Source organism: Sceloporus occidentalis, unplaced genomic scaffold (genome assembly GCF_023333645.1).
Source record: "Sceloporus occidentalis isolate IW3139 unplaced genomic scaffold, rSceOcc1.0.p SCAF_2, whole genome shotgun sequence".
NCBI lineage: Eukaryota > Metazoa > Chordata > Lepidosauria > Squamata > Phrynosomatidae > Sceloporus > Sceloporus occidentalis.
The window spans coordinates 54294730-54321849 of NW_028316982.1; the positions used below are offsets into that span (position 1 = coordinate 54294730).

Genomic DNA, 27120 nt, shown 5'->3' on the forward strand with positions numbered 1-27120 from the left:
GCTGGCTTGCCTTTTTTTGGCTTTTTTTCCTTTTAGGGTGGCATGCTCTGATGTGTGGATTATGGGCTTCACATGCTGGCTTGCCTTTTTTTGGCTTTTTTTCCTTTTAGGGTGGCATGCTCTGATGTGTGGATTATGGGCTTCACATGCTGGCTTGCCTTTTTTTGGCTTTTTTTCCTTTTAGGGTGGCATGTTCAGATGTGTGGATTATGGGCTTCACATGCTGGCTTGCCTTTTTTTGGCTTTTTTTCCTTTTAGGGTGGCATGCTCTGATGTGTGGATTATGGGCTTCACATGCTGGCTTGCCTTTTTTTGGCTTTTTTTCCTTTTAGGGTGGCATGTTCAGATGTGTGGATTATGGGCTTCACATGCTGGCTTGCCTTTTTTTGGCTTTTTTTCCTTTTAGGGTGGCATGCTCTGATGTGTGGATTATGGGCTTCACATGCTGGCTTGCCTTTTTTTGGCTTTTTTTCCTTTTAGGGTGGCATGTTCAGATGTGTGGATTATGGGCTTCACATGCTGGCTTGCCTTTTTTTGGCTTTTTTTCCTTTTAGGGTGGCATGTTCAGATGTGTGGATTATGGGCTTCACATGCTGGCTTGCCTTTTTTTGGCTTTTTTTCCTTTTAGGGTGGCATGTTCAGATGTGTGGATTATGGGCTTCACATGCTGGCTTGCCTTTTTTTGGCTTTTTTTCCTTTTAGGGTGGCATGTTCAGATGTGTGGATTATGGGCTTCACATGCTGGGTTTTTTTTTTCTGTTTTCAAAGTGTGGAGTGTGGGTTTTGAAACTTTGGCCATGGTCCCATGTGGGCCAGAGAGTCCCACCATAGGGTGGCATTTTCAGATTTTGGGTTTCTGGCCTATGGGCTTGTGTTCTTGTGTGCTTTGGCCATGGCTGTGATGATTTGAGAGTGTGGGGTGGGACTTTTGCAAGTTTGGGCCAGAGAGTGTGACCATGGGGGTGGGGGTGGTTTCCAATTGTGGCTTTTGCTCAGTGCCTGTGCCTTTTGTCCTTTTTAGGCTTGAGCTATGGCTCCCAAGCCAAGCGGTGAGAAAAAGAAGAGGGCTCCCTTGTCCTTGGAGGACAAGAAGGACATCATCGCCAAGCACGAGAGGGGCGTGCGCTTGGTGGACATTGCCAAGGAGTATGGACGAAACCCTTCGACAATTGGCACTGTCCTCAAGCAGAAGGAGGCCATCAGAGCTGTTGTGGCTCCAGCGAAAGGCGTGACGACGATCGCCAAGCAGAGGACACCGAAGCACGAGGAGATGGAGCGCCTGCTTCTCCTCTGGATCAAGGAAAAGGAGCGAGTCGGGGACACTGTGACCACCTCGGTCATCTGCGAGAAGGCCATCACCATTTTCGAAGACCTGGCCAGCAGGGAGGCAGGCGAAGGAACTTCTTCGCAGGAGGAGCCAGCCACCCCGGACTTCAAAGCATCACGTGGCTGGTTCGAGAAGTTCAAGAAGAGGACCGGGATCCACTCTGTCGTCCGTCACGGCGAGGCGTCCAGCGCAGACCACCAGGCCGCCGAAGCATTCGTCGTCGCGTTCAAGGCCATGGTGGAGGAGGAAGGCTACGTCCCACAGCAAGTCTTCAACTGCGACGAGACGGGCCTCTTCTGGAAGAAGATGCCTCGCCGCACCTACATCACCCAGGAGGAGAGGAGACAGCCAGGCCACAAGCCTATGAAGGACCGCTTCACACTTGCGTTGTGTGCCAATGCCAGCGGGGACTGTAAGGTCAAGCCCCTGTTGGTGTACCACTCCGAAAATCCAAGGGCTTTCAAGGCACACAACATCCAGAAGGACAGGTTGCCAGTGATGTGGCGCTCCAATGGCCGCGCATGGGTCACACGCCTCCTTTTCGTCGAGTGGATCAACAGTGTCTTCGCCCCGACAGTGAAGCGGTACCTGGAGGAAGAAGATTTGCCCTTGAAGTGCCTCCTCCTCTTGGACAATGCTCCTGCGCACCCGCATGGCCTGGAGAAGGACATCCTCGCGGAGTTCTCCTTCATCAAGGTCCAGTTTCTGCCACCCAACACGACCTCCCTCTTGCAACCCATGGACCAGCAGGTGATCGCCAACTTCAAGAAGATCTACACCAAGCACATGTTCAAGCGTTGCTTCGATGTGACAGAGAGCACACAGCTGACCCTTCGAGAGTTCTGGAAGCAGCATTTTGATATCGTGGTGTGCTTGAAGATGGTGGACTTGGCCTGGCAGGAGATCACCAGGCGCAACCTGATTGCTGCGTGGAGGAAGCTGTGGCCTGATGCTTCTTCCTTGGAAGGGTCACAGTCCGAGGGTGCTGAGCCAGGTGAAGAGGAAGAGGTGCACGAGATCGTCTCCATCGCAAGGTCCCTGGGACTCGACGTGGACAACGAGGACGTGGAGGAACTCATCGAGGAGCACAACGAGGACCTGACAACAGAGGACCTGAAGGCCTTGGCGGCGATGCAACACTCGGCCGTGGATGAAGACGTGCTCCATTTCGACAGGGGCCAGGAGGAGGAGGCTGCGGGGGCATCTTTGCCAACGGCAGAAATTAAAGACATTTTGCGGCAATTCCACAATGTGTCTTCATATGTGGAGAAGCACCACCCTGAGAAGGTGCTCACCAGCCATGCCATTGCCCATTTTGATAATGTCTGCCTTAGCCATTTTAAGAACCTGCTTAAGGGCCGGCAAAAGCAGACATCCTTGGACCAGTTCTTCACTAGAGAGGGAGAACCGTCATCCAAGAAGGCAAAAGGTGACCCTTAAAAAAAAGGTGACCCTTAAAAAAAACACCAAATTCTTTTTAAAAAAATGGTTAACTTTGTTAAATTGGTGGCATTGGCTAAATTGGCTGAATTGGTTAAATTGCTTGAATTGGCTAAATTGGCTGAATTGGTTAAATTGCTTGAATTGGCTAAATTGGCTGAATTGGTTAAATTGCTTGAATTGGCTAAATTGGCTGAATTGGTTAAATTGCTTGAATTGGATAAATTGGCTGAATTGGTTAAATTGCTTGAATTGGCTGAAGTGGTTAAATTGCTTGAATTGGTTTAAATTTGGCTTTTTGGGCTGCCCCTCTCCTCCTCCTCCTCCTCCTGCCTCACTCCGAGATGCCAGGACCAGATGCCAAGACCAGCAAAGATAAGAAAAACACTTTTGTACTGTATGGTCATGGGTGTGATGATTTGAGAGTGTGGGATGTGAGGTTTGCATGTTTGGCCTTGATTTGATGTGGGCCAGAGAGTGTGACCTTGGGGTTGCTTTTTTAGATTTGGGGTTTCTGGCCTTTGGGTTTGGGTTCTGGGGTGGTTTGGCCATGGGTGTGATGATTTGAGAGTGTGGGATGTGAGGTTTGCATGTTTGGCCTTGATTTGATGTGGGCCAGAGAGTGTGACTTTGGGGTGGCATTTTCAGATTTGGGGTTTCTGGCCTTTGGGTTTGGGTTCTGGGGTGGTTTGGTCATGGCTGTGATGTTTTCAAAGTGTGGGCATCGATTTTTGCAAGTTTGGCCTTGATTTGATGTGGGCCAGAGAGTGTGACCTTGGGGTGGCATGTTCAGATTTGGGGTTTCTGGCCTTTGGGTTTGGGTTCTGGGGTGGTATGGTCATGGGTGTGATGATTTGAGAGTGTGAGATGTGAGGTTTGCATGTTTGGCCTTGATTTGATGTGGGCCAGAGAGTGTGACCATGGGGTGGCATTTTTAGATTTGGGGTTGCTTTGGTCATGGCTATGATGATTTGAGAGCTCCTCCTTCTCCTGCCTCACTCTGATGCCAAGACCAGCAAAGATAAGAAAAACACTTTTTTTCTTTATCCTTTAGAATGGGCCTGACCATGGGGTGGCATGTTCAGATTTGGGGTTTCTGGCCTTTGGGTTTGGGTTCTGGGGTGGTATGGTCATGGGTGTGATGATTTGAGAGTGTGGGATGTGAGGTTTGCATGTTTGGCCTTGATTTGATGTGGGCCAGAGAGTGTGACTTTGGGGTGGCATTTTCAGATTTGGGGTTTCTGGCCTTTGGGTTTGGGTTCTGGGGTGGTTTGGTCATGGCTGTGATGTTTTCAAAGTGTGGGCATCGATTTTTGCAAGTTTGGCCTTGATTTGATGTGGGCCAGAGAGTGTGACTTTGGGGTGGCATTTTCAGATTTGGGGTTTCTGGGCTTTGGGTTTGGGTTCTGGGGTGGTTTGGTCATGGCTGTGATGATTTGAGAGTGTGGGATGTGAGGTTTGCATGTTTGGCCTTGATTTGATGTGGGCCAGAGAGTGTGACCTTGGGGTTGCTTTTTTAGATTTGGGGTTTCTGGCCTTTGGGTTTGGGTTCTGGGGTGGTTTGGCCATGGCTGTGATGATTTGAGAGTGTGGGATGTGAGGTTTGCATGTTTGGCCTTGATTTGATGTGGGCCAGAGAGTGTGACCATGGGGTTGCTTTTTTAGATTTGGGGTTTCTGGCCTTTGGGTTTGGGTTCTGGGGTGGTTTGGCCATGGCTGTGATGATTTGAGAGTGTGGGATGTGAGGTTTGCATGTTTGGCCTTGATTTGATGTGGGCCAGAGAGTGTGACCATGGGGTGGCATTTTTAGATTTGGGGTTGCTTTGGTCATGGCTATGATGATTTGAGAGCTCCTCCTTCTCCTGCCTCACTCTGATGCCAAGACCAGCAAAGATAAGAAAAACACTTTTTTTCTTTATCCTTTAGAATGGGCCTGACCATGGGGTTGCTTTTTTAGATTTGGGGTTTCTGGCCTTTGGGTTTGGGTTCTGGGGTGGTATGGTCATGGGTGTGATGATTTGAGAGTGTGGGATGTGAGGTTTGCATGTTTGGCCTTGATTTGATGTGGGCCAGAGAGTGTGACTTTGGGGTGGCATTTTCAGATTTGGGGTTTCTGGCCTTTGAGTTTGGGTTCTGGGGTGGTTTGGTCATGGCTGTGATGATTTGAGAGTGTGGGATGTGAGGTTTGCATGTTTGGCCTTGATTTGATGTGGGCCAGAGAGTGTGACTTTGGGGTGGCATGTTCAGATTTGGGGTTTCTGGCCTTTGAGTTTGGGTTCTGGGGTGGTTTGGTCATGGGTGTGATGATTTGAGAGTGTGGGATGTGAGTTTTGCATGTTTGGCCTTGATTTGATGTGGGCCAGAGAGTGTGACCATGGGGTTGCTTTGGTCATGGGTGTGATGATTTGAGAGCTCCTCCTCCTCCTCCTGCCTCACTCTGAGATGCCAGAACCATCAAAGATAAGAAAAAAACTTTTTTTCTTTATCCTTTAGAAAGTTTAGAATGGACCTGCCAGTCATTGTTAAGATCATTAGAAAGTTTAGAATGGACCTGCCAGTCATTGTTAAGATCCTTAGAAAGTTTAGAATGGACCTGCCAGTCATTGTTAAGCTCTTTAGTGCCTCAGGCAACTTGTATTGTAGGGTACTTAGCTTAATAGGCCTCTATTGTGCGTTTGTTTTGACTTGCAGGTTCAGTCTGAGGTCATAGAACGCATTAGTTATTTTCAATGGAAAATGTGTTTCGGGTTACGAAATTTTCGGCTTACGAAAGGAATAGCGGAACGAATTAATTTCGTAACCCGAGGTACCAGTGTATGTGATTCTCTAAAAAAAAAACTGCAGTACAGGCTGTTGTTAAAACAGCTTTAGTTCAGAGTTTAAATTCACATTTAAGTAAGTGATTCTCTAAGAAATGGCAGGGCAAGTCGTTGTTAAAACAACTTTACCTCAGAATTTAAATTCACATTTAAGTAAGCAATTCTCTAAGAAATCATAGGGCAAGTTGTTGTTAAAGCAACTTACCTCAGAATTTAAATTTGTATTTAAGTATGTGATTCTTTAAGAAATCGCCGTACAGGCTGTCCTAAAACAGCATTATTTCAAAATTTAAATTCCCAATTAAGTAAGCGATTCTCTGAGAAATCACAGGGCAAGTTGTTGTTAAACAACTTTACCTCAGAATTCAAATTCACATTTAAGTATATGATTATCTAGAAAATCATAGCATTTGTTTTAAAATATGAACAACGATGTTAAAAAATTACCACCAAAGTGCAGATTGATCCTGTCAAATCAAGTTTTTAAAGTCTGACAGGAAAATGAATCTCTGAAAGAGTTCCTAGATGCTGCTAGTGCGGCGGACAAAAGGAACTGAGGGTTTAGGCGGGAAACCGACTGAAAAAGGCAGTTGGAGAGTGGGCGGGGCTACCGCCAAAACGCCTTCAATGTCTCCAAGAAGGTTCCGAAGCTAACTGTGCAGGCACAGAATGATAACCCATTTGTGTGATTCGCAGAGACCACGAAGAAGAAGCATCATTACTTGTAACATGTTACTTCCAAACTTTGAATATGAAACTAAGTTTGTATGACAGTAATCTTCATTAAGTGAAGTCTTCAGATTTAATTCTATACAGCACAAGTTACTTACACATGGCCAGTAAAAAAAAAACACCTATAAAGCCCTATATGGCTTGGGCCCGAGTTACTTAAGGGAGCGCCTCTCCCTACATAATCCGCCCCGCACACTCAGAACAACAGGGAAACTTTTACTTGATTGCCCCAAGGTAAAACTAGCAGCTACACATCGGAGGGCCTATACGGCAACAGCCCCCACCCTCTGGAACGCACTCCCAGAAAAGATCCGACTCTGTTCCACAGTAGAAGCCTTTAAGAGGGCATTAAAAACCCACCTCTTTCAAGCAGCTTTCCCTTCCGACTCTATTTAGATGAGGAAGTCCCCCCCCATAACTAATGGTTTTAATGATCTGTATATGGCTCAGGTTTTTATGCTATCTGTATGAAATTGTGATTTGTAATTAACATAATTTTTACTGTCTTGTACTGTGACATGTGTCACATAACTGTTGTATTGTAAACCGCTTTGATCTACAGGAAAGGTGGTATATAAATAAATTTGTTGTTATTATTATTATTATTATTATTATTAAAATCAATGGGCATCAGATTTTGTTTTGTTATATTCCATTGTTTCTGGGAAGGTTAAAGTAAGGGCCTTACCTTTGGAACAAGTCGTGTTTTACACGGCAGTCCTGAAGTGCTCACAGGATGAGAAGAGCCAAGAGAAGACACTGACCTGTGGCTGCTAAATTCACCTTCCTCCCTTTCTGCAGGAAACTGCCCATTTGCAAACAATGGCTCATATGAGGGTGCTTTAAGTCCTGGCTCAAGTGATTGTCCTTGGTTTGTACCATTTGTCCCCATTCTGCACTCTGGGCAGAGACTGTATGTACCCTTTTGACAACATTCCCAATGATCAGCCGAATCCTCCCCATCCTTCTCCTCCAGATTTCTCCGTGAATCGGCTTCCATAGCAGCAGAGATAATATCCGGGCTAGAGCCAGACATCCTCCGTTGGGCGTGATGACTAAGGGGACTACGCAAGGCTGCAGCAGGTCCAAAATACCGAAGATTGTTAGCACAATTTGCTATGTCCTGTCCATGTAGGTTTAGCCGGGGATGATGCCCATGATGGTGGGGGTGAAGCTGCTGATGGTGAGCTGGCTGGGCCAAGTCATCTCGTGCTGACTGGTTTTTCAAGATCCCTGCAAAATCATTGTAGCTGCCTTTGCTATTTCCTCGTCGGTGACGTGGTTTGCTGCGGTAGCGGCCTTTACTACTAAGCACTGACATTTTGGGACTCCCTGAAAGGGGAGAACCGCTAGGCACCACTTCAGTGTTGGATATCCCATCTGATTTCAGCAAGTCAGGCCTAGAAAAGGATGTAAAATAAAACATGTTCTTTGTTACAATTAAGATATTTATTAGGCTTAATTGCATGGAGTTTTGTCACATTATCTCTCTCATCATTAACAACATCTAGAGAGACAGCACGGTGTAGTAGTTTGAGCACTGGACTACAACTCTGGAGATCAGGATTCGAATCTCTGCTTGACCACTGGTTGACCTTGGGCAAGTCACACTCTATCAGCCTCAGAGGATGGCCATGGCAAACCTCTGAAGAAACCTTGCCAAAAAACCCCATGATAACTTCACAACCTTAGGGTTGCCATAAGTCCGAAACGACTTGAAGGTACACAACAACTGAATAGATTGAATAAATGCATGCAAGCTTGTTTCATGCATGCAGCCTTCATACTTTATATTTAAATAAAATTATCTGTATGTTTGTATCCAATTACTTTTTTTATCTTTAAAAAGGAGGACACACACATCATCCTTCATTCCAAAACACAACCTGTCTTTGGATCTCTTTCTCTACTATTGCAAGCTGCTACTTGAGAAAAGCCACTCCTGGCTCAAGTTGTGGTTCTGTAATCTAGCAGTTTACTAGCATAATTGTGTTAAAAATATCAATTGTGCATAAAGGAAACCCCATTTCTGATATTCTCAGTTGCAGTGTTATCTTTTGCAGGGTGATCGACATATTCACTCATTTCCTAAATTAATATCCTTCCATACTGCCAAAGTCATGTGGAAGCTTTAAAAAAATTACAATATACAATGAAAGAAATAATAAACAATTTTTAAAAAGAGAGATTAAAAAGAAGAGTAAGACTACTATAATTTAATCAAGAAACCAGTATCACAAACATGATTAAATGCCACTGAAAACTTGCAACAGGACCAACTCTGCTAAGTAGTTAAACCATAAAAATAAAGTCATGTCAAGCATGATTCATAAGAAAATTTACAGTCTGGGCATCACTAAAGAAAAGGTCTTTTTTCCCACTGTCCAGCTATCAGCTTGTGGCAACTAGCTGGTGGTAACAAAAAAAATCTTTTAAAGGTCAAATAAAGGCAACCTCCATTGGGCATAGGAGTAAGCTGGTAGTTAGTGAAGTTTTTAAATCCTGACATAATATGTTAACAGTTGTTACTACCTGTTACCAATCTGGTCACTGCATTTTGAGCTATAGTTTCTGGATCATTTTCAAGGGAAGCTCCATATATAATATAATAAAATAATTTAATCTGGTTGTATTAGGGCATTAATTACTGCTTCACTCTCCAAGAAGGAGCAAGTTGACATATCAGACACAGGTGTTAAAGAGGAAGGTAATCTTACAATCTAACAGCAATATCAGATCAGGCAACACTGCGAGACTGCAAAGTGTTCCTTCAGAAAGAGCCTTATACAGGCACAACACGCTGAATATCATGTCACTGGACTTTAAAAACTATTATGTTAATAGCACTTCTGTCTTATCTGGACTGAGCTTTATTTTATTAACCTTTATCCACCTAATGATCTATTCCAGACAAGTTCCAGACAACTGTTCAATGTATCCATAACACATCTAGATCTAGTGTAGGCCCTCAGGGCGGTCTTATGTGGTTCATGCCTACATGTTGCACACCGCTGATCTGAAGTAAAACAAAGCCAAAGTGTATTGATGACATTTTAAATCTCATCTTTCAGCAATTTCATATAGATATTAACAGCATGGGAGGCAGGTCACAGGAGAATTGTTGAATATGATGTCATAAATTTCATGACATTTAATCACAGTCTTTCAGCCCCACCATGAAAAAGTGACCTGATAAAAAAACTTCCTGAACTCTGACCAGATACATTGTTCAGAAAGAACTGGTTTACGCTCTTTACAGATCTCTTCACTGCACACTCCAGAGAATGCACACACTCTAACACTGTTCTGGTATAGGGAACCCACAGAACAATCAAGCCAAGTGAGAAATAAGAATAAAATGAGATGGAAAAGGACAGTGCAATCCAGGAAGGCTTGGTGCTGATCAGCTGCCACCAACTCAAAATGGATTGCATTTTACAAAACAAATAAATTATTTCTTTCCATCACTATTGCTAAACCTAAAATTTTGCATGGCCTCTGGAGAATGCTTGCTCAAAATATACATTTTATTAAATCTATCTGCACTCTTGTCAGCCCAATTCTTTCATCACCATGAAATCTACAGAAAACCAATAAGCCAACATATCTCAAGACACCAACATTCTATGAATAACTGAGATGCCTAAGAATATTTGTCTCATTTGTCTGTGGGTGAAAGCAGAAAAGTTAGCAGTGAGAGTTAGAAAATCCCCCGAATAGATAAGAACCAATAGTATCTATCAGAAATTTCAGGTGATCCTTCTAAGATAGACCTCTACTCCTGCAGAAGCTTAAAGCCAGCAACTGCCTAAATCTTATCAAGACATGATCTTGCAGTGGTTCCGTTCCTACCTCTCGGGCAGATCCCAGATGGTGGAGCTGGGGGACTGTTGCTCCAATAGGAGGGCCCTGACATCTGGGGTCCCTCAGGGAGCGATTTTGTCCCCTATGCTATTTAACATTTACATGAAGCCGCTGGGAGAGATCATCCGGAGACACGGGGCATGGTGTTATCAGTACGCTGATGACACCCAAATAGTCTTCTCTGTGTCTCCGACTGATGCAGTAACTAAGGATGGCATCTCTCCTCTAAATGCCTGCTTGGAGTCGGTAATGGGCTGGATGAGGGAAAACAGACTCAGCCTGAATCCAAATGGGGTCACACTCCCTGTGAAGGACTCTGTTCGCAGTTTGGGGGTGCTTCTGGAGTCGTCGCTTCACCTTATTGCTCAGGTGGATGCAACAGTCAGGAGCACCTGCTATCAGCTTCGGCTGATACGCCAACTGCGACCCTTCCTTGGCTGGGGGGACCTTGAAACTGTTGTACATGCTCTGGTAACCTCTCGATTAGATTTCTGTAATGCGCTCTACATGGGGCAACCCTTGTACCAAACCCGGAAGCTTCAATTAGTGCAGAATATGGCTGCTAGGCTGGTTACTGGATGTTCCAGGGCCAGCCATATAACGCCAGTCTTGAAAGATCTTCATTGGCTGCCTATTTGCTTCCGGGCCAAATACAAGGTGTTGGTTATTACCTATAAAGCCCTAAATGGCTTGGGCCCAGGGTACTTGGAGGACCGCCTCTCCCCATATAATCCGCCCCGCACACTCAGATCGGGTGAGAGACATCTATTAAGAGTTCCAGATGCTCGTTATGTATCAACTCGGAGGGCTTTTTCTATTTCAGCCCCACGGCTCTGGAACTCCCTCCCCAATGAGCTCCGTACTTCCTCCTCCCTTGATATTTTTAAGAAGAATCTAAAGACCTTCTTGTTCCGCCAGGCTTTTCCCCCATGAGCCTTGTCTGTCATTCTTTCCCCTTGGCAGTGTTATGTTGTATTCCATTCTACACAGCCATTTGTATGGGGAGCTGTCTGGTTGTCTATTGTTGTTATTGTTAATTGTTGTTATTTGCTGGGGGTACTGGGGTTTGTGATGTTTTTAACTGTTTTTTATCTCTTGCTGTGCAACGCTGTGATCCTTGGAATAGCGGTATATAAATAAAAAATTTATTATTATTATTATTATTTATCTCATCATGGCAAAATAACTAGTAGTTGATATTATAAGCAATTTTTTATCTTTCTATTGATACGATCTTGGACACTTCTATTGGTGTTAGTGGCATTTGTCACAATGACAAAAGACTGAATACTATTTAAAGCTTTAAAGAGTGTTCATATTTAGCCCCCTTCAAAAAAGCCATACTGCAATTTGAAGGAAAAGGCTTTAATAGAGTGCTATCAGCCTTTTGCACCATGCAGTCACTATGTTATCACGCTGCTCTGCAGAAGGGAAAACTCATGTTTTAGAAAGAAAATATACCTTAAAAGTTATTATAATGTAATTTTGGAGTGGTGACACATTTGGGTAAGCAGGCATGCCACCACTATTACAGATGACAACTAGATGGAACCCACTACCTTTGCTAATTTGCTGAATCCTTTTCTTAGGTGGATCTTTTCTTTTGGAGATTTCCATAATTAGTTCACTGCTCTAGAAGACTGAGGCACTAGCCATCAAGAAGATACCCTAGATGCGCTGATGGCCAGGGAAGAACTTTCAGGACTCTTTTCTAGGAGAAGTTAATTATTTGCCATCTGGCTTTGAGGGGGGGGGGTAAGGGGAATATCGTCCCAGTCCTAAGGGGCCATTGTGGTTCCCACCCGCACTGGAAATGATACATAATTCTTTCATCCTCTTGCAACCTTCTGCTGAAGAATCAGGAACTGAGATAGTTAGTCTGTGCCTTTCGTCTGCTTCTGTGAATCATAGCTGGGGGCAGAGGGAAAGGGAGAATATAAATATAAACAAAACTGTTTTCTACTGTTCTCATCAGCATTATTACCACTATTGCTGCTTAGGGGGTAAGGCCACCCTGTTCAATCCAGGTGATAAGCAGCCCTGTGTCTCTCCTTCAAATGGTGGCCCCAGAGATGACAGGGTTTGCCGTGAGCTCTGATAGTGAAAGTGATGAGGAAGAGGAAAATTTCACCCCCTCTTCTCCAGAACAGTATTGCCTCTGAGTAGGTGGTGGTTTTCCCTGAACTGCTGGGTAGGCCCAAAGTTTGTGACCTTCCTCCTCTAATTGTACTGCAAAACAGGACGGAATTAATGTTAAATTATGTTCCTATGCAAGGCTACAGATTCCAAAGCCAGAGCTGCAGGATCCACTGTCAAAAACCTGAGAGTATAATGAAACCTTCAGTAACTGGTAGTGAGGTGGAGAGTTCTTTCTATAGCTGCCCATTATCCACTGATTTGCTGCTGTGGTATACTCAAAGGCTACAGAGAATCTTAAGCGGGGGTCGGCAACCCCCGGCACCGCGAGGCCTTGGGACCGGCCCGAGCCAGGTCCTGCCGCCAGCGCAGGGCCAAAGGCCGCTCGCGCAAGAGACCAAAGGCCCCATGCTGGCGGCAATTGGCGGCAGGACCGGGCCTCTCACGTGAGAGGCCAAAGGCCCCACGCCCTTGCACGAGAAGTCAAAGGCCGCTTGCACGAGGGCGCGGGGCCTTTGGCCTCTCACGCGAGCGGCCCTCAGCCGGCGGACAGGCTCCTTTGCCCTGCCTGGCCCCCTCCGGGCAGGGCAGGAAGGGGGCAGGGGTCCTCCTCCTCCTTCCCTCCCTTCCCGCGGCTGCCAGACAGCCGCGGGCAGGGAAGGAAGGGGGCGGGGGAAGAGGAGGAGGAAGAGGAGGAGGGAGGAAGGAAGGAAGGAGCAGGAGGAAGAGGGAGGAAGGAAGGAAGGAAGGAAGGAAGGAAGGAGGAGGAGGGAGGGAGGAAGGAGCAGGAAGGAGGAAGAGGAGGAGGAGGAGGAGGAGGAGGGAGGAAGGAAGGAGCAGGAGGAGGAGGAGGAAGAAGAAGACGAAGAGTAGCAGGAGGAGGAGGAGGATTTCCATTCCATTTGTACAGGTCTGCTTTGTTTTAACAATGATAGTGGTGGTGATGATGATGATGATGATGATGATATCAGTCAGTTTCAGAGACATGCACTCACTCTTTCTGAAGGTGAGACAGTGTGACTTTCCAAAGTGCATTTCTGTGTATTTTCGGTGCTTTTAATGCTAAAAGGTCTGCTTTAACAATGATAGTGATGATGATGATGATGATGATCATGATGGTGATATTGATATTGATATCAGCCAGCTTCTGAGGCCCAAATGTCCTCCATTTTGATCATGCCTAAGAAACATGCATTTATATTAACATTTTTTAAAAATCATCAAATTTTTTCGCATGTCCTCCATTTTAAAAAAATGTGTCCTACATTTGAAAATGTTGTCCTATATTATTTAATTATTTATTTTTTGGCTTCGGCCCCCCAGTTGTCTGAGGGACAGCAACCCAGCCCCTGGCTCAAAAAGGTTGCCTACCCCTGCTCTTAAGTTTCTGCTTATGCTAGCCCCTTTGGCACTGTGTTCCCTAGCCAAGAGTTGAGCCACTGCGGATATGCACTGCTCTGAATGGCAGCTGACAAAATGTTAAAATATTACTCCCAGTTTCTAAAATGAAAGCTCTCTACATGCCCCTTTAGTGTATTTGCTCCAGCACAATTATTTTACCTGAATTAAAAATTATACTGCTAAATCCTTAAAATACAAAAGACGGGTAAACTGAAATTATTAGACTGTCACCAGAAAAACACAGTGGTAGAATACTCTGCTATTAAATTGCATCTCATCTCCATTTCCAAAGCTTTCCCATTATTGATTAGAACACAAAAACTGTGCATCTCCTTTTCCATTATCTGGCTGCCACCAATCAAAAAATTAGTATCACTTTAGCGATGAGCATTGTTGTCCAACGTTCTGTAGATCAGCTCACTGCAAAAAGCAGAAGCACTCCAATATGATTTTGTTATCTGGCTCACCGCTTAGTCTGGCATCCAGGCTTGTGGCAGGCTCCTCTCCTCTTCATCAGTTTTTCCACTGCATTGGCATGGATTATTGGTCGAACTGGATGACGCTTGTATGTCCCAGGATACTTCTTCTCCACAGCTTGTTCCCGCCTTCAAGTAGAATAAAATTAATCCCCAAATTTATTTATTTATTTATTTATTTCGAGGATGTATATCCCACCTTTCTCACACAATGGGATTCAAGGTGGATTACAATAATTTAAAAAGACAGAAGTAAAATTCTCACAGCAGAAGAAAGTTACTGGAATATTTACTCCAGGTATGTGTCAGTCAGTCCATCAATTTCCCAAACTTTTATCTACATGTCAAGCTAAGTGTTAATCTCAGTATATGGAAAAGACAAACTAATTCTTAACAGGAACAGGAGCCCAGGTTCAGATAAACATTCCAACCACAAGAATGTCCAAAACAATTGCCGACTTCAATAGAAAATAGCAATAGCAGCTACATTTCTATACAACTTCATGTTGAACTAAACAGTCTCTAAGCAGTTTACAACATGTAAGCTAACTGCCCCCAGCAAGCTGGGTACTCTTTTTAGTGACCTCAGAAGGATGCCAGACTGAGCTGATCCTAGAGTCCCTGGCTGAAATCAAACTCACAACATTGTAACTATGAGTGAGTGGCATCCTGGTGCCACAGTGGTTAAATGCCTGTACTGCAGCACTCACTCAAAACCATAAGGTGGCGAGTTCAATACTAGCCAGGGCTCAAGCTTGACTCAGCCTTGCATCCTTCCAAGGTCGCTAAAGTGAGTACCCAGATTGTTGGGGACAATTAGCTTACAATTGTAAACCGCTCAGACACTACTAGTTCAGTATGAAGCTGTTTGTTTTTTGGCTGCAGTACTGGCATTTACAGGCTGCTACCACACTGCAGAAATAAAGCAGTTTGACACCACTTTAACTTCCATGGCTCAATGCTATGGAAATCTGGGATTTGTAGTTTGATGGAGTACCAGACCTCTCCGATAGGAAAGACTAAATATCTCACAAAGCTGCAAATCCCAGAATTCCACAACACTGAGTCATAGCAGTTAAAGTAGTTTCAAACTCCTTTATTTCTGCAGTGTGGCAGGAGCCCAGGTTTCGTATCCCCATTCAGCCATGGAAACCCACTGGGCAACCTTTGGCAAGTCACACTTTCTCCCACATATACACACACACAGATACAGTAAATCTGAATAATCAGTATTTATAATCTTATCACATGGGCCTAGAATGTATGTGGATGCACATACTTAATGAGCTCCTTTTCTCGAATCTCTAGTTGTAGCATGATAGCACTGAGCTCCATATACAAATTATTGGCTCTCTCCAGTTTCTTCTCATAATGTTCACGAATATCCAAGGCATGCCTGTCAGGGGAACAAAAGGAAAACCAGTGTTAACAGTTAAATGGCCTCTCTCATAAGGACAGCAGGTAACAATGAAGAATTCTTTCTCATTAAATATGTCATTTCCAACATCTAAAATAAGCAAGCATAATGAAAGCATTTGCATGTTGAAAAAACAGAATCAGGCTTCAGTTCATTCTTTACAAATTAAATGCAAGATGATTCCTCTCCCCAAATGCTAGAATTCAAGGACATTCAGTGAAACAAATTACCAGGCATTCAAAATGGACCAAAGATTATTTTTCACACAATATGTACTGAGATGATTCCCATGAAAAAAATATTAGCCACCTTACTAAGTGATTTGATAAATTCCTGCAAGATATATCTATAAACAGTCCTTTTTGTGGGCTTACCAAAAGGAACAGGATGGTTGCTGCTTAAAGGAGAACACTGAAATAAACAGATTGTTGATCTGAACCAAAAGGGTTTATCATCCACTCTTAAATAAGAGGAACAGACCTGAGTTCTTCTCTTCTACGACGAATAAGTTCTTCATCTAACCGGTGTATACAAGTTCCTTCACTTTTAATCTTTTCAAAGTGTTTCTTCACTTCTTCTCTCCATTCAGCCTGCCAGAACAATTTTACATTTTGATGGTGATGTAACATAATTAATAGCAGTTACAAACAGCACCAAGAACAGGTGCACTTTTATCAGAAAACAAGAGTTTACTAGTTTCCAACTAGTATGCCAGCAAACCTCTGAAGGCTTGCATCAATAGGCCAGCAGCTATCATTTTACCAAGCCTGGCCCTATAATACTGTCTAATTTTAACTGAAACTTGGACTCAGTTTGAAGACATATAACTTGCAAATAAAACTGATTGCATTTCATTACTGTCTACAGTTCAATTCCTTCTCATTATCTCCAATCAACTGCTTTTTAACTGTTGTTTGTTGTTGTGTGTCTTCAAGTCATTTCTGGCTTATGGTAACCCTAAGCTAAACTTATCATGGGGTTTTCTTGGCAAGTTTCTTCAGAGGGGGTTTGCCACTGTCATCCTTTGAGGCTGAGAGAGTGGGACATGCCCAAGGTCAACCGGTGGGTTTACATGGCTGAGAGAGGATTCAAACCCAGACAATGCAAAGCACAGCAAAACAAAGAAACAAATATTTATTTGGCACTATACTTCACACCAACCATTTCTATGGGTTTGCATTACAATATAGAATAGGTATCTTGATTAGAACAATAAATACTATCTGCCCTCACATGTCTTTCTGCAATAACAAAATAATCATACAATCAAATAAAACGTTTAGGAAGAAAGTATTTTGATAATGAAAGAAATATATAAAATAATATCTGAAAATACTTATTTATGTATTTATTTGAAGAATGTATATCCTGTCTTTCCCCCACAATGGGATTCAAGGCAGGTTACAATAATTTAAAAAGACAGAAGTAAAAAAATTGATTACAAAAATTAAAAGCAATTAAATATTATTAATATTAAAACATAAATTAAAAATATATAGTTAAAACCAATAAAAACCATAAAGCATTAACAGCAAAACAGAAGTAAAATTAATCCACCAAATGCCTGCCTAAATAAAAATGTCTTCAGCCTTCAGCAAAAAAAGAGCAGGGAGGGGACCAAACTGATCTCCCGTGGAAGGGAGTTCTACAGTCTGGGAGCAGCCATGGAGAAGACTCTGTCCTGAATCCTCACTAACCAAACCTGTGAAGGTGGTGGGACTGGGAGAAAGCCCTCTCCTGTTGATCTTAGGGCTCAGGCTGGCTTGTATAGGGAGATACAGTCCTTCAGTTAGTCTGGACCCAAGCCTGACAGGGCTTTAAAGATCAAAACCAGCACCTTGAATTCTCCCCAGAAACAGACTGCAGCTGTTTCAGTAGGGGAGTCACATGATCCCTGTAGCCAGCCAGCCCTAGTCAACAGCCTGGCAGCATTTTGTACCCGCTGAAGTTTCCAAACAGTTTCTAAGGGTAGTCCCACATAAAAGTGTATTACAACAGTCCAAGACATGCGTCATTGTAGCCAGATTCGACTTCTCAAGGAATGGGCTCAGCTGGCGCACTAGTTTTAACTATGCAAATGCACTCCTGGCCACAGGAACACATCCAGGCTGCAAACCTGAGATTTCATGGGGATTGTAACCCCATCCAACACAAGCTAAGTCCCTATTCCCTGATCTGCCTTCCTGGTCAGTTGACCAGGAGCATCTCTGTCTTGGTTGGATTAAGTTTCAGTTTGTTCACCCTCATTATTGATAGCAGACAATGGTTTAGTACAGAGACAGCTTTCTTGGAGTCAGATGGAAAGGAGAGATAAGACTTGGGTGTCATCAGCATACTAGTGACGTCACACCCCAGTTTTATGTAGATGTTAAATAACCTGGGAACAGAACAAAACCCCAAGGGACACCATAGACATTGGCCAGGGGATTGAACAGGATTCCCCCAATACCACCCTCTTAGTTCACCCCTCCGAGAAGGGCTGAAACCACTGTAACAAAGTGCCCCCAAGCCCCATCCCAGAGAGGCGACGCAGAAGGATACCATGGTTGCTGCTACTGAAAGCCACTGAGAGGTCCAGCAGAACCAACAGGGATACATCCCCCCTGTTAAGTTCCCTGCGTAGGTCATCCACCAAGGCAACTAAAGCTGTCACTGTCCCATAGTCAGGTCTGAAGCCAGATTGAAATGGATCTAGATAATCTGTTTCATCCAGGAACTCCTAAAGCTGGGAAGCCACCATACATTCCAACACCTTGCCAGAAAGGGGGATATTTGAGACGGGCTGATAGTTTTCCAATCTGGTGGGGTCAAGGGATGACTTTTTTAATAGTGGTCTCACCAGAACCTCTTTTAGAAAAGCTTGGAACCTGCCTTGCTGTAGTGAGGCATTCACTACTTCCCTTACCTAGTTGGCCAGTCCTCCTCTGACTGCTTTTAACAGTCAAGATAGACAAGGATCGAGTCTGCATGTGGTGGCTCTAACCTCCCCAAGGATTCTGTCCACATCATCAGGTTGTACAAATTGAAACATATCCTATAATACTGGGCAAGCAGGGGCCAAGGTTGCATCCAGCTGAGCTGTATCAACTGCAGCATCCATGTTGTAGAGGATCTGAGTGATTTTATCCACTTGAATACCCTAAAGACACCACATCCCATCTGATCTTGGAAGCTAAGGAGGGTAAGCCCAGGTGAATACTTGGATAAGAGACCACTAATGAATACCAGGTACTGTTGGTTATATTTCAGAGGAAGGGACTAGCAAAACCACCTCTGGAGATTTCTTGCCTAAGAAAACCCTATGAAATTCATGGGGCTGTCATATGTCAACAGGTATCTTAAAGGCTCCTCCTCCTCCTGTCCTGCGCTTTTCCCAGCCTTCAGCTGTCGCTGGAGGGGCAGCTGGAGACTGGGGAGGGTTGGGAAGGAAGAGGAGGAGCAGCTGCAAGCCTCTTCCTCCTCCTCCCCCTCTGCTGCTTCCAGTCCTCAGCTGTCTCCAGAGAGGCCAGGAAGAGTTGTCTCTTCCTCCTCCTTCCCCCAGTGCATGCCAGAGGAAACAGTGTCGCTGGCCATCAGGAGTACATACATTATCTTTCAGGCAAGAAAAGTACTATCATGAAAGATGATCTGATAAAACTAAACGTGAATTACATTATCTCAAAAGATACAGGTTTTTTTCTGGCTCTAGTGTTCAGGTGTTAATAGTGTACAACTGATATACATTTCTACCTGTGTAATCCCTCATGACGCAGGAGACTATGTTCAGTGCAGTCACATTGAGCGTAATGATATAAATGGAGTATCAACATATACCCACATGCCCTTAGACACAGAGGCCTCATTTGCTAGATTATGGCAATAGTGCTGTATCACTGCAATTTAGCTACACCAATTCTATTATGTCTTTGAATAGCACTGGTGAGCATGGCATGCTTTCCAACGTAACCGATATCACCTTAGGAAGAACAGTGTTCCCCTTCTTACAGTATATGTATCTTACTATATGTGTGCCAAACATATTTGTAAGTCTTTAAGGCACATAACTTTTTATTAAGACTATATTAAAGACTCCTACTGTCTTTCAGTCTCACTTACTCAGTTTATATCATCTTCCCTGCTCTTCAATCTTAATCTATCAGTAAGCACTGGTTTCCAACAAGGAAGCCAGCATCTGATCAAGTAGATTGGACATGCATGAAAACTTCTGCCACTATATACTAATTAACATCTAATGTACTACAGCAGTGGACTTCTTAGTGCTATAAATGAACAAGATTACCTTTGTGGAAACTGCCTTCTTGTTTCTTTACATCCTTTTCAATACCTCTCCACACATACAGGCTTGAAGTTCTCCTAAAAGAACATTTCCTTCCAATATCCTTCATGTTATATATGTAGGTTCACTTGAATGTGCTCCAGTTTTTGCAACTTCATCACATTCCCACCTGCCCTCATTATTACTCCCTGGCCTTGTTTCTGCTTTATTTTTCTTTGCTGCTACCATCTAAGCTTAAAGTACACATAACAAGCTAACAATTTCTGAAGTGTCTATTGCTAGCAGACATTACAGATTTACCTGAGACTTGAAATAAGTCTCCTGAGGGGTACCTAACACATCAGCAGATGCAATGTCAAGGTGCATAAGTGTCTGTCGGAAAGAAGGCCGATTCCTGGGCTTACTTTGCCTGTCAAAAGAAATAGAAAAGAGGATGAAGACCAACCAGCATTAAAACATAATTATGAGTCTGTTAAGAGTATTTTAATTAACGGTTCTGTTTTAAGTTAAACTATAATTTCATTATCTATTAAAATACCTCAAAAAGCAAAAAAATGGACAAGATTTTAGCATGCAATAAATAAATAATAGGCTCCATGCTTCTTCTTTCATACTTAGCAAGGCAAAATAAACAATTCCTTCACAAAACACTAAATAGAAATATTTACTAGATGTTTACATTATCAGTCTGCTGCATCCTCCTAGATAATGCATTTTTCCCTGTAGCCACTCCATGTAGCCACTCTTCTTTCCCCTTCCTGACAAAGCATAAGCTGAATTCTCTATATTTTGCAAAAAGACAGCCACAGTAGCCTGTTGCGACAACAATGGGCAGGGGATCTAGCAGCACCTTTGAGACTAACAGATTTATTTTAGCATGTTCTTTCATGGATTTCAATCTATTTCTTCACATGCACTAATGGAGTTCAATAGCCACAGGTAGTCAAGAAAAAAGTTGTGGGGGTAGTATCAGTGTAATAGGATACAGACACAGGTATGATCCTGGTAATAAATCTGCAAAGAGATCTGATACAGGTTTTTTAAACGGTTTGACAGTATGAAAGTCCTGAAGTGTCAGCCTGAAAGGAATTGCTAAATTCCACTCACCCCTTTCTATGCTGCATTGTTTCTGTACCCTTTTGTGCATACCTCATTCAGCACTTTGCCTGCAAAATCTATCCATATGATTATCTGTAAAATCCCAGCATTTCAATATGTTTAGTACAGTACTTAGCTGTCGTTCTAAAAGCGAATGCAGACTTTAAGCAAGTGGAAGGATCTGTACTTAGTAACTCACTGTCTGTAGCAATCATAATGAATTCATGTTAACATGCTGGAACCTAAAGCAGTTTTAAACCATGCCCTAGACATTCATGTAACAGACCGTGATGGCTTATTCTTGTGATCACTGTCATATTGAGTCCAGATAGAAATCTCAGCACTGATTTGATTCTGATGCTTACTAAAAACTTTCACTGAGGTCAGGTTGGGGATGGGAACTGTGCACACTACCAGCTGGCCACACTGGTAGCATCTCTTACCATGTCTGTTTCATAAGAATCTTGAATCCATCTGGGCAAGTAGAGGGCACAGGAAGGTGCAAGCTATTACTTCCTACACCCCAGATGATGGCTGAGGAGTCAACATCCTTATATGGAATCTCTCCAGTGAGAAGCTCCCACAAAACTACCCCAAATGACCTGAAATGAAAGAGAAAGGAAACAGATAAAAAATTAGAAAACAGTTTTAACATCTAAGTTAAGCCTTAGACTCTTTTTTTAAAGAACATTTTCCAGAGAGCACACTATGGAAAAATGGTTATAAACCTTTCTCTTTTTAAATATGAAATCTTCCAGCAATGCCAAATCCTGATAACACAAGGGTTGTTTTAATAAAAAAAATGAAGCACTAATACCGTGAAGGTGAACCTATGGTACATGATGTCATTTCCCCCAGCATGCAGCAGAGAGAGGAGGAAGAGACGTGCGCCTGTTCCTCCTCCTTCCCAACCATCCCTCGCCCCAGAAGTCCCACCCCCCAGAGGATGGAAATCCTGCCCCTGGCACCAGGTAACATCTGGTGCCGGAAGAACTTTTAGTTTGGGCACTGAGCCCCTTAAAGGTTCGCGATCACTGCACTAATACAATGAAACTGACTAGTAATTACAAGTATTATTCACCATATATCTACTTTTTCAGAGACAGGTTCGTTGCGAATAACTTCTGGAGCCATCCAGGCGACAGTCCCTGCAAAGGACATTTTTGTACTCTTATCGCTGAGTTCTTTAGAAGTACCAAAATCTGAAATTTTTACTGTATCATTGTGAGTAACTAATACACTGCAAAAGAAAAGAAGCACACAAGAAATCAAGTGTCAGACTGACAGCAATTTAAGCTTTATGTGAGATTTCATTACATTTAATATGCACGTCACACACAGTAGCAACTTACTTGGGTGACTTGAGATCTCTGTGGATGATTTTATGTAGATGTAAATAGTTCATTCCACTAGCAATCCCTGTGGACCAGTCTACAAGGAGACGAGGTGTGACCTTCCTACCTGCTCGCAATACTTCATACAGCTGTCCCTGTGCACAGTATTCCATTATTATACAGTAGCAGGGTGCCTGTGTGCAAACGCCCCTATGATAAAAACAAACAAACAAATTCAAGACAATGGGAATTTATGGCCAAAATCCAACAGAAACATGTTGGATGTTCACAATTCTCCTCACTAGTAACAGGCACTGCAGAGCATTTATTTTCTGAGACCAAACAACTACTCCTTATTCACCAGTTGTTCAGATATAGACCTAACTTGTAAGTAGAATAATTAAATCTCTCCTCAGAACTGACTACTCCAGCGTAAACAATCATCCTTAAATTTCATGAACTGGTATTGATCTTTCACTTAAATGGCCATAATAAAAGGGCTGAAACATTTAATCAGCTCATTTTTAAAAAAACCAAATAAACCTGTTTTACTTAACAATGAAGCTTTCACAAAGCAAGATAAGAGAAGAAAAATAAAATGTTTCTTGTAATAAAAGATCCAAAGGTTTCTAAATAATACATAAGTTTATTGTTGTTTCTGACAAGTAGTTTTGAAATTTGTATAACTGGTATGCAATTACAGATGCATTCATCTCTAAAACAGTTCATTAGTCCTTCATTCACCAATAATGGAAGAATATTAACTTAAAATGTATGTGGCCTGTTACAGACTGCCAAAATAAAGCTGCTTCGGGTCTCTTTGGAGGTATGCTATTTAAATGATGCATGCATCCTAAGAATCCGGAAGTTGCACCAAAGCTGCACTCCAGTGCTTAGGAATGGAGTGTGGCTTTGGTGTGACCTCCGGACTCTTAGGACCCATGCATCATTTAAATAGCATACCTCCAAAGAGACCCGAAGCAGCTTTATTTTGGCAGTCTGTAACAGGCCTGTATTTCTTATTATCACCTACTTTTTATACCCTCCCATGCAAAATGAATGTAAGACTGCCATCAACAAGCATGGACAGATAAAACTCTACCTTGTAGTGAGGATTTTTTTTTCATGTTTTGAAGAATAAAAGGAATTGATATAATCTGAAGACTCACACAGTTTATAAGTCTGAATATGCATGGTTATTCTAGAAAGAGTTAAGATAATCATTTAGACCTACTTGAATGCTATGATATTTGGATGTTTCAGCTTCCTCAAGTGCTTGATATCAGTTTCACTCTGTTCTCTTACTTTCTTGATGGCCACTTCCTCTGATCGAAATTTTCCTAAGAAAACAGCTCCCTGTGCTCCACTACCCAGCCACTGCAGCTCAGAAATCTCTTCAAAGGGGACTTCCCATGTATCTGATAACAAACATAATAAACATAATCTGATAATAAACATACATATCCATTATGACTGCAGAAACCTGCTTTTTGAAAAGTGACAAAAGAAAAAATGCAGTCTATGTATTCTGTTGTCCTATTGAACATAACTGATGTGCAAAATTCTTATGTCTAGAGAAAGTTTTTTTTAAGCCAAAGACAAAAAGCACATCCTATCACGCGATAGTCTTCTCCCACAAAAAAGCAAAATCTGAGATAAGATAGCAAACATGATAAATCACCAGCCTAAAAACTGGCTTTGATAGTTCCTATTAATCGTTAGGTATGACAAGACTTTAAGGGCGGGGCTATGGAGTATACCGACTGTCAAATTAATCATTATAAACAATGTACAACAATGCATGTACCAAGTTCATAGACCATGATCCCTGCATTTTAGTCTGATTTCAGAATGAAATATACAGTAAAGGAACACTGAAAAATCTGAGGAAAACTGGAAAAATTTTGATATGTGAAGTTTAATTTTGCCTTTAATGCTCATAGATGAGAATATAGTATATAATGAGCAGCTGATCACAGGTGAAAAACAACATCAGATCCATGTTTTTAAAAAGGATTTTACTTCAAAAAAGAAACTCTCAATATTCATCTCTACTGTACATGGAGATTTCCAAACTAATAAACTGAATAGGTCACTCATGTTTGTCCTATGTCTTGCTGTAGTATTTATGCATATTTATTTTGCCTTAACTACATTTTAAGAAGCTCATATTATTTTCTTGTTGACCCCAAAAGGCTTACTATGACATGGCTTGAGGTTATTAGAACCACCAGGAATATGGTCTTGCCACACCAGAAAGAACTTACAGAACTATTTCCATGTGATGATGCACACATCCCATAGCATACAAAACTCTAATAAATGGCCCAATACTAAGCTACACCAGTGTAACTCTGGAGGCAAATTCTTCTCTCTGCCTCAGAGCTTTATCTTCAAAAACATTTTTAAAACCCAGAAAAGGGGCCTTATTGTGCTTACTGAGTTTACCTTGTTGCTGTAACTTGTAGTCAGTGGAGTAAGCTTTTCCTATAATATTCCATACGGGCTTCAAACAGCCAAAGAGTCCCTCAAGAAAACCACCATTTCCACTGCCTGATCTGTTGAACTGGATTTTGATATCTTCTGTTCCACTGTTGGTCTCTCCACCTATATTGTCCTTGTTGCCCTGATGGACAGGGGTTTCCAGTTCATCTTGTTCTGTTAACTGCAGCACACTATTTTCAAACTGGTCCCTGGAATCCTCACTCACACTGGTCAATACTGTTGTGACGACTGGGCTACTCATATTTTCTGATGCACTATTCTGAAGGAAATCCTTGTCTTGTACATCCTCTATGATCGCTGGTGAAGGATGAAGAGCTGTGGGTATATGTTCTCCATGCATCCCACTGAAGTCTTTGTCTTCACTGAGGGTCTTGGTGATAATGGTTGTAGAAGATGACCAGCTCAGGTGGTCCTGAGAACTGGTCATTGTATTGTGTGTGTGCATGTGCATGGAGCAAACAGGCACAGATATTGCTTTAAGAAAATGAAATGCTCATTTCTAATGTAGAAAATGATGGCCAGAATGCCTGGGGGGAAGAAACAACAAAGGGCAAAATATAAGAATGTTGGGCATAATTGATTGCAAGTGCTTATTATAACATCATTTTTCAAAACTTTCTCATCCTTTAAAATCCATTATAAAATTTTATCATCTTAATCAAAGTCAAAACACATAAATGATGCAAAATATAAGTATTGTTTTATGATGCACATATTAGCATAGAATGAACCTTATACAGTTTGAAAGATATATTCAATAATAAGTTATGGGGTGATTCAAAAAGGATGATGCAAAACCAAATTAGAATAAGTTTCATTAGGCATCGTTCTTTTTTAATCACCCTGTATATATGATCCTAAGGAATAAAAATACACAACTAAACAAAAAGGTCAGCATCATTTAAGTGATTGTATTCCCCATCACATGTACAGATGTGAGAGCTGGATAGTGAAGAGAGTGGCTAAGAAGAAAATCAATTTGTTTGAGATGTGGTGCTGGAGAAGAGTGCTGAGAATACTGTGGACAGCCAAATAGACAAATAAATGACACCTTGAACAGATGATGCCTAAACTCTCTCTGGAATCCAAGATGACCAAATTGAGGCTGTCATACTTTATCCACATCATGAGAAACTCATTAGAAATACAATAATGCTAGGAAAGGTAGAAGGCAGAAGAAAGAGAGAAAGGCTGCATGCTAGATGGATGGACTCAATCAGAGAGGTCACAAGCATGACCTCAGAACCTGAGCAGTGCAGTGGAAGACAGGCAGGACTTCCAGGGGCAGGACTTCTGGAGGACTTCCGGGGCATGCGGGAGTATGCATGGCTGGAAATGCCCCCGTGCAGCCCCAGGGAGCAGCCGCTCTGCCTTGGAGAGGGTGGGAGAGAAGCCTTGCAGCTCTGGAAAGGGTTGGGGGAGAAGCCACGTGCCGGGGACCGACCGGGTGTCACCCCCCCTTTTGGGGTGTCACCTGGTGTGGTACACACACACACACACACACACACAGACAGAAACACACAAAGAAACAGAAGATGACAACAAAAAAGAATGGGAGAATTTTCCCACAAGATCTAAAAAAATCAAAGGGAAAATTTAACCAAGAATGGGGATTCTCTACAACCAGCAGGGGAAGATATTACATGACCAAGCAGAAATAAAACCACAACAGAAACAATACACTCGTCCCCCGGGTTACGAAATTAATTCGTTCCGGCGCCATTTTCGTAACCCGGGGGACTTTCGTTAGCCGAATCCCCATAGGCGCTAATGGGGAAAAGCCGCGGCTCCGCCGCGGCTCCATTTAAAACAGCGCCGGCTTTTTTTCGCAAGCCGGGGAAACCTTCGTAACCCGGAAATAATTAATTAATTTTTTTTTTTCGTATCCCGGGATTTTCGTATCGCGGCGCGTTCGTATCCCGGGGTACCAGTGTACATGGAAAAACTATATAAAAGAGATGAAAGGATGACTTCTTCTTCCTCTTCTTCTTCTTCTTCTTCTTATTATTATTACTATTCAAGGAAGAAACATCTGGATGTGAATGTACAGTTTTAGAAAGTGCACTCAGAGGACTTGGGAGAAATAAATCACCAGCAAAAGCCATAGAGGAAAAGCTCTGCTTCAAGCTAAAGAGACAGAATATAATGGAAATATATTCTAGTTCTATGTAAAATATATTGACAACTAAGTAAAATATACTGGCAATATTCTTAAAAGAATGGCCCACAAATTCAAAATGCTCATTATACATTCCAATCCCCAAGAAAGGAGACACCAGGGGCTGCAGGAACCAC

At 42.6% G+C, this 27120-nt stretch overlaps 1 protein-coding gene across 5 annotated transcripts in view; it reads right to left on the reverse strand.

The window, feature by feature from the left end:
- Positions 1–27120, reverse strand: part of MAP3K13 (mitogen-activated protein kinase kinase kinase 13) — an 85045-nt gene that overhangs the window by 19219 nt on the left and 38706 nt on the right. For 4 of the 5 annotated variants that reach the window (XM_089509427.1, XM_089509426.1, XM_089509430.1 and 1 more), the window contains 10 exons: positions 24769–25352; positions 23555–23738; positions 22339–22530; positions 22068–22226; positions 21430–21588; positions 20189–20297; positions 16093–16202; positions 15475–15591; positions 14187–14324; positions 7007–7718 (listed from right to left, as the gene is read on the reverse strand). In XM_089509427.1, the coding sequence (XP_089365553.1) occupies positions 7007–7718; positions 14187–14324; positions 15475–15591; positions 16093–16202; positions 20189–20297; positions 21430–21588; positions 22068–22226; positions 22339–22530; positions 23555–23738; positions 24769–25276 (2388 nt within the window). In that variant the 5' untranslated portion in view covers positions 25277–25352. The remainder of the gene's footprint in view (positions 1–7006; positions 7719–14186; positions 14325–15474; positions 15592–16092; positions 16203–20188; positions 20298–21429; positions 21589–22067; positions 22227–22338; positions 22531–23554; positions 23739–24768; positions 25353–27120) is intronic. The other variant, XM_089509431.1, reaches the window with a different exon arrangement.